The following is an 8832-nucleotide window of genomic DNA, read 5'->3' on the forward strand; positions in this document are numbered from 1 at the left end:
TATTTGTTATTTTAGTGAAGTTTTCTTTGCCTTTAGTTTTTTATCATCTTTAGAGGAGTTTTTTCATATAAATATTTGTGTCCAATTTTCTCTATTCGTTCTTGTTCGTTGCTTAATTCGAGTTTATCCCAACACAAATTTATACATTAAATCTAATAAAAAGTATTCATGCAAAAATAAATGCTTCAACATGCAGGGGCGAAGCTAGGGGGCCTGGCAGGGGCCCCGCCCCTCTAAAATGTAAAATTGCTATTTAGGCTTTTAAAATTTTTTAAAAATTTAAAATTAGTAAAGGTAAAATTGTACTTTTCCCCCCCTAAAATTATAAAAATTTGATTTAATCCTTTACAAATTATAAAGATATAAATTATAAAAAATTAAAATTTCATCTAACCCCCCAAAAAAATTGTTCTAGCTTCACCCTTTCAACATGTGTATGCTACACATTAAAATACTTTTAAGAGAAAAAGAGTCTCATTAATTCATTTATAATCAACCATTTTAATAGTTTGACCTGCTTCACAAAGTAAGTAAAAGCGTAATTTTGAAGAAGGAAAAAAGGCTATAAATTTGCATTTTGACTACAATAAAATAATTTTATACTTAATGCATATTACAAGAACCTCTTATTTCTGCTCAATTCCCGTCTCACCGTCATGTGAGACTGAAGTCAAATCCAAACACATTTTTGAAGATTGTTGGATGATGTCTTCGATTAACAATGTGATATTTAGGTAAGAAGAGCCCCCAACTTCAATAGCTTTTTTTGCCTTCTCTCTAAACACTTCAGCACGTTTCCTTCTGTCTATTCCTTCGTTTCCTACATCAATCAATTGGTATATTGCGTTTTTAACTTCTTCTTTTTTCAAAATGAAACCAGATTCCTCATCGCCAAACATTGTAGGTTTTTCAATTCCAAGGCTTACTCCGATTTTTAATATTTGTACTACAAGTTTCTGGTTGCAAAACTGGTCTCCAAGGAGCGGCAATGTTATCAGTGGGACGCCAGCAGAAATACCTTCAATTGTTGAATTCCATCCGCAATGAGTTAGGAAGCCTCCTATAGCCGAGTGTGACAAAATTAATACTTGGGGAGCCCATCCCACAATTATAAGCCCTCTTCCTTTTGTTCTTTCCTCAAATCCATCCTCTTTAATCCACTTCTCTACTTGGTTTGATGTTGCATTCTTTCCTCTTAAGACCCAAATGAATGGCTTGTTGGATGCCTCTAATCCCAACCCCAACTCTTTTAGTTCAGGAAACTTGATAGTACTGATGCTTCCAAGGCAAGCATAGATTACAGAGTTGGGTTCTTGAGAATCAAGCCACTTCAGACACTCTTGCTTATTGATTGAAGCCTTGTTGCCTCTTTTAGCCGTATCCAACTCATTTTTGTGGCTGAGAGAAACTGGACCAATACACCAGGATTTCCTTATCTTCTTGTACTCTCTGACATAAGCTGACTCCAGCTCCTCGAAAGTATTAATGATAACCCCATATGATGCTTCGTCAGCTTCTGTTAATGGTTCCATAATTGCCTTCCAGGATTCATCGCGATCGCGGATAAGTGGCAACTGGGCTTTAGTAAATTCGACCTTTTCAGTCAAGCCAGGCACCCTGAAGTATTCCGAATCAGATGTTATGGTCTCAAGTATATTGCAGGATTTTAAGTTGTGATCACAAAGAAGAGAGAAGCAACAAAATCCATGGAACGATATCCTTGGAACCTGAAACTTGGTAGCAATTTTGTGAGTATAATGGAGGCACATGTCTGAAATAATGCAACTGGGTTTTGGTGTCATCTTCTCAAATATTTTATGCACTGCTTCTTCCATCTTGTTTGCTGCAGTGAATAATTTGATTATGTCATTCGTTGAATACAGCATGTCTACATTCTCAACCCCGTCTTGCAATCCTACTTCTTTGCCAGGAAACTGGAGTTGTAGCAAACGGATAGGGCACCCCGACTCAATGGCACGGGCGATTGTATATTGGACTCTCTCTGCATTATGAGGTGTTGTAACTATAGTAACAATCACGTTACGTTGTGCTAACAGTAGGCCAATATCTACCATGGGGATCAAGTGGCCTTGAGCCATGAAAGGGAACAACACAAAGTGAGGCTGGCCGAATAGGTAACTCATAGAAATACGAGTAAATGGAACACGCAAGTTCATTTGCAATAGATGGGAATCAACATCTGTTATATATAGCGAAGTTTGAAGTTCTTTTCAGAATGGTATACTCGGCTGCTGATCTAAGAGCATGCGTAAGAATATTGTTTTATTATGTAGAAGGAAGAGATTGGCTTGAAAAAGTTGAATTCTGTGGACTGTCGAGCTTCGATGTAAACCATCTTTTTTCTGTTCCATTTCAGTCTGTCCCTGACCGATGACCCTGAGTTTGGTCCTAGTCTTGGCACATTAAACATGTGGCTGGCGATGGCCCTAGAACAAACAGACAAACAAATAAGAAGAAGTTTCAGACGGTAATCAAGTAGAGCTATTGTTTGTGGAACTTGGTTTAGGCCTGGAAGCTTTCTATCAACATTAAAACAAAGTCACCATATTTGGAAAATTATGCTCAGCAATTGGTGCATTATCAATAAGTTTCACCTACGTTCAGTAGGCTACAACTCAAAAAAAAAAAAAAAAAATTGGGGTTCGTCCTGCTCTTGTAGGTGGTAGTCTATAGATAGACATATCATTTTCTACTAATATTTGTAGGATCCGTATCATTCAGTTCAATATACCATTTCGGATTTACACTTATTTTTAACAAAATATTTAATATATGTTTAAAAATATATTTATAAATATTAAATAAATGAGATTAAATCAATTTTAAATATAAATACTCATTAATAAATCTCATAAATTCAATCTAATATGCTTTCAACCCAAGTGAATCATTAGAACAAGTATCATCTCTTATTTCATTCTCTATTTGTATGGTAAATTTGAATAAAGACACGCTAAAGTTGTATATCTCATAAATCAGTACTGCGTCTTATGGGTTTTTTTTTTCTCTTGGTATAATGTAATTATGAAACAAATTTTACAAACTCTTATGCATCATTCAAGAAATCTAGTTTTCTCTACCAATATTTTTGTTTGGAAGGGGACCGAATCAAATAAAAAAAACAAAGAATAATGAAGTATATGAGAACCCTCATAATCTCCATCCATTCAACAAGGTCTAACTTCCTCAAAATACAATAACCAAAGTACCTAGCAATGGTTGAGCAGTGGTGATAGCTTGTTTATTTTGCATATTTCACGTGCTCAACTCGACTTATTTTTGAATTAATCCTACTAATTGGTGAATTTTATGTTTAAATATTGTCAACAATAAAATTCGGATACTGTAAATCAAAGACAAGCAAAAAAAGGAGATTAAATTGAAGCATGGGAAATAGAAGAGAGGCCGAATCGTAAATTTGGGACATTTGAGGGCCTGGCCAAATTTTTAACCTTGTAAAAACCAAATTTAAAAAATAAAATATGATATTATTTCATATAATTAGTGGGTAGGTGAAACTAACCTAATTTTAATATATGGTTTATGTATAAATAGGTGGTATGGTACAGACACACCTTGATTTGGCTGGCAATTATATAGAAAATTTGTTTCCTTTCTTATTTTGCGTGAAAGAAGTGCAGGCATTCTACTAACTTTTGTTTCCATTTCAATTGTTTGCTTAATTGTTTCCCAAGCCCTCCCCCTTTCATCTATCACTATTTCAATTTAAATCCACTTCTATAATAAACCAAAGCATGATTAAATTAATGTTTCACTAAATTCAAATTAGCTTTAGGTTGGTATTCTTTTCGGTCAAGAATCATGAGAAATTGTATCCGTACTAAAAATCCTTCAAATAGGTATTCACCATCTCTTCAAAATATCAGGATTGACAAATTCATCTCTTAAAGTTAACTTGATTTCAATTCAAAGAGTGCGCTGGCTTGGAGTCGTTTTGGAGTACAATTGGGAAGACAAGTCGGCCGTGCTGTATTTAGATTCTCGTGAACAAGTTAAGGGAGATTGTGATCAGATTTAAACATCCCACGCGGTTGAGGTCGTTAATCCGGGTTGGGTTCTTCAAAATACAAGGCTGTCGAGGTCTTGAATTGTGAACGCGTGTATCGCGGTTAGACAATCGGTAAGGGTTGGATTGCAGGGTGTACCGGGATCAACTACGAGAGGAAGAACTAGCGATTAGGACGTTCTTAGCTGCTATAACCAGCTTATTGTTTGGAGGAGAAAACAAATTTTCAAGGATGGACTCAAAAATCGAAATCCACCGAGTCTAGGGCTAAGGCTTTATAACTCTGTCTACAAAATCCAAATTTATTTCTCAATTTAATTTTATTTTCGATTTATTGAATTGTTTATTTCTGCTATTTCATTTATTTAATTTCTAGTCATTTCGAAACTCCCCTAATTTATTTACTTTTCATTAGGTTATGTGGAGTTGTGGGCACGTCTTTTGTCACGATTATCAACACAACAAAAAATTTGTTCACAAGAGAAACATGAAATTTGACTGTAATCGTCAATCCCTGTGGAATCGACCCTACTACTCTTTACTACTGTTTAGAGTTATTTTATTATAGGAATTATTTTTATTTTGTGGTTTTGACGCCCATCAAGTTTTGGTGCCATTGTTGGGGACTAGAAATATTTTTCTAACTTTTGTTTACTTTCCTTATGACCATATCAGAACTAGGGTTTCCAGAATTTGAACCAAAAATAGAGAAGTTGGCTTGAAAATTGCAAAGAAAAGCCATTCGATGCGGTAAACAACCACATCCTGAGTTCGAAACCGTACCTTACATTGAGGACATTTTCTCATTTGACGATCCAGATGAGTTGGCAGAGCAAATTATATGCCAACTCGTAGTAGTCACAGATGAAAAACAACCCCTATGTATAACTTATCTTGTAACACCCCTTACCCGTTACCGTCGCCGGAACAGGATATAAGGTATTACCAGAACATAACACATACCATTAAACATAATCGAGATATGAATATGTCATCCAATTTGATAGTGCATCGTATAACATATGTCTTGAACAATATTAGCCCACTTTAATGGCTTGTACAAAGTATCTGGTCGAGAATCTTGTAACTAATATTTTAACCTAGACAAATATGACACGTAACAAAATAATTAAGCCTACTATACATGCCATAATTCAAAACGTTTAGTTCAAATACCCTAAAGTATGATAGTGCGGGTAGATCTTCACGATCCTTAACTCCTGAGCAAGCCGAAGAACACTATAAGACAAAAGAGAGAAACAAAGTAAGCTTATAGCTTAGTAAGTAAGTATGTAAATACTAATTAAAGAATCTAACATGTTTACACAACAATTCAAGTTTATCTACTTTAACTTCACTATTCATTCCACTTTGATTTAGCTGTCTCTACTGCGTCATATTCACTAAATAAATCATAACTCGGGTTACAAAACTCGAAATTCAAATCCGTAAAATTTCCCTGAATCTAGACTCATAAAGCTTTTTGCTAATTTTTTTCTATAATTTTTGGTTCAGCCGATTAGTACAGTTTATTAGTTAAAGTTTCCCCTGTTACACAGCTCGACTGATCTGACCTCTGTTCACTACGAATTGAATATCTCTCAGTACACAATTCAAACAACCCTGAGGTCTGTTTCATTTAAAACTAGTCTCAATAAGGAATTTAGGCATGTAAACTATATTTCTTAATTTTCTTTGTACAATTTTTAATGATTTTTCAAAGTTGGAACAGGGGATCACGTATTCATCCTGAGCAAGTCACATACAATTGTAAATATCTCAAAATATAGAATTCCTTTGCTTGCTCTGTTTCTTTTATATGAAAGTAGACTCATTAAGCTTTAATTTTACATCTCATTCAACCTCTAATTATATTCCTCCTATTTTGGTGATTTTTCAAAATCACGTCACTGCTACCATCTAAAAACAGTTTTAATGCTAATTTCACTCTTTCACACATTCTTTATGCTACCCTCATTTTATCTTATATATGTATATACCACAAATCATTTTCACCACATTTCATTCACCATAAGTGTAGGTCCAAACCACAATATCACCACAAAACCATCCCGTTGAACAATTCGGATCAATCCTCGATATTTAATGGTTTCAAAGCACACAACCCCACCATCATACTTCGTTTAGTTCGGCTCTCTTGTACACATGGTGAACACTTAGTACCACTCATGCGACCTAACCGATTTGTCTCGTAGCTCTCTTGTCTACATGGTGTCCTTCACTTGGAATCACGCATGCGACCTAGCTACATTTACCTTTCACGTAGCTCTCTTGTCTACATGGTGTCCTTCACTTGGAATCACGCATGCGACCTAGCTACATTTATCTTTCACGTAGCTCTCTTGTCTACATGGGATACATCTCGTATCACGCATGTGACCTAGCTACTACAGGTGTCTCGTAGCTTTCTTGTACACATGATGTGCACTCAGCATCATACATGTGACCTAGCTACGCGCCCTCTATTTCATTCGATCTCTCCAATGTTCAACCGGATCTCTCTCTATATTTATTTCCATTTTTCCAATAGTCGATTTACATTTTAACATCAGCTAGTATGTTTATATAATAGGCTGAAATATAAGAATGTACATGAAATTATTGTAATATTTACATACAAACTTACCTTGGTGCAAAATGTGGAAATTTTGCAATTTAGTCCAAAACTTTTTCCTTCCCTGCTCGAGATCAATTCGCGTCTTTCTTGATCTATAATAACACATTTAGCTCATTTAATACTCATACTATTTATTTCAATCCAAAAATCACATTATGGAAAAATTACATTTTGCCCCTAACTTTACAAAATTACATTTTTGCCCCTAGGCTCGGAATTTAATTTCAGCCCTTATTCTTATGTTTTATGATATGCTGAACATTTTCTCTTCTACAACAACATCAAATTCTCACTCTATCATATAGTTATGAACAATAGGTATTTTTACTGGATTATCTGCTTTTACTCGTTTTCACTTAAAACCGAGTAGCACAAGTTATTTAACATAATTTAAAACCTCATATTCTATCATAAAACATCAAAATACACAAATTTCACCTATGGGTATTTTTCCAAATGTGAACCCTAGGTTAAATTATTACTAGCATAAGCTTAATCGAGCTTCCGGATTCCAAAACGTAAAGAACATTAAAAGCGGGCTTGGAATCACTTACTATGGAGCTTGAAAATTGAAGAAACCCTAGCTATGGAGAGAGGAGAATTCGGCAGAAACTAAGGAGGATGATGATCAATTTTGTGTTATTTTTCCCATTTTATTTCATTTAATATCCAAATGACCAAAATGCCCTCCTTACTAAACTTTCAAAATTCCTTCCATGTCCTAATTTTGACCATGAATTTAAAATTGGTCAAATTGCTATTTAAGACCTCCTAATTAATATTCCAAAACAATTTCATACTAAAAAACTTCCGGGATGTAAATTTTGCAACTTATTCGATTTAGTCCCTATTTTCAATTTAAGCACTTTAGGTATAGAATTTCATCACGAAATTTTCACAAAATCATGCAATCATATCATAAACCCCAAAATAATTATAAAACAATTATTTATATCTCGGATTTGTGGTCATGAAACCACTATTCCGATTAGGCCCTAATTCGGGTTGTCACAATTCTCCCCCCCTTTTGAGATTTTCGTCCTCGAAAATCTTACCGGTAAAGAGGTTTGGGTACTGTTTCCTCATAGCTTCTTCAGGTTCCTACGTAGCCTCTTCTATCCCATGTCTGTGCCACAATACTTTCACTAAAGCTATACTTTTATTTCTTAACTGTTTAACCTCTCGAGCCAAAATCTTTATTGGTTCCTCCTCATAGGTCATATCCGATCGAATCTCAATTTCTGTTGGAGAAATCACATGTGAAGGATCAGAACGATAACGTCGCAACATTGATACATGAAACACGTTATGAATTCTTTCTAACTCGCCGGTAAGGCCAACCGATATGCCATCTGGTCCAATTCTCTCAAGAATCTCAGACGGCCCAATAAAACGCGGACTCAACTTGCCTTTCCGACTAAATCTCGAATCTTTTTCCATGGTGACACCTTCAAGAACACTTTATCACTCACCGAAATTCAATCTCTTTTCTTTTAAATCGCATATGACTTTTGTCGATCTGAAGCGACTTTTAAGCAATCTCGAATTACTTTTATTTTCTCTTGGTTTCTTTAACTAGATCAACTCCATGAATCATTTCTCACTAAGCTCGGTCCAATATAAAGGAGTCCGACACTTACGACCATACAAGGCTTAAATGACGGTGCCATTTGTATACTTGATTGATAACTGTTATTGTAGGCAAACTCAATCAAAGATAGATATTTCTCCCAACTACCTCCAAATTCTAAAACACAGCATCTAAGCATATCTTCGAGTACCTGGATTACTCTTTCTGTTTGACCATCTGTTTATGGATGAAATGCGGTACTAAAGTTCAATTTTGTACCCAAAGCTTCTTGTAACTTTTTCCAAAATCTCGAGGTAAATCTTGGATCTTTATCTGATATTATAGACATAGGTACTCCGTGCAACTTCACAATTTCAGCAACATATAATTCGGCTAATTTATCAAGTGAGTAATCGGTACGTACTGGTATAAAGTGGGCTGACTTTGTTAATCTATCAACCACTACCCAAACAACATCCTTCTTTTTAGGAGTTAAAGGCAAACCGGTTACAAAATCCATGGTAATCTTGTCCCATTTCCACTCAGGCACCATTACCGGTTGAAGTAATCTCAAGG

At 35.2% G+C, this 8832-nt stretch overlaps 1 protein-coding gene across 1 annotated transcript; it reads right to left on the reverse strand.

The window, feature by feature from the left end:
- Positions 1 to 455: 455 nt before the first annotated feature.
- Positions 456 to 2630, reverse strand: LOC108458234 (UDP-glycosyltransferase 73C9-like). Its single transcript, XM_017757547.2, has one exon. It carries the CDS (start codon positions 2175 to 2177, stop codon positions 627 to 629), a length of 1551 nt encoding a protein of 516 aa, XP_017613036.1. The 5' UTR covers positions 2178 to 2630; the 3' UTR covers positions 456 to 626.
- Positions 2631 to 8832: the final 6202 nt, after the last annotated feature.

This window comes from Gossypium arboreum, chromosome 4 (genome assembly GCF_025698485.1).
Source record: "Gossypium arboreum isolate Shixiya-1 chromosome 4, ASM2569848v2, whole genome shotgun sequence".
Classification (NCBI taxonomy): domain Eukaryota; kingdom Viridiplantae; phylum Streptophyta; class Magnoliopsida; order Malvales; family Malvaceae; genus Gossypium; species Gossypium arboreum.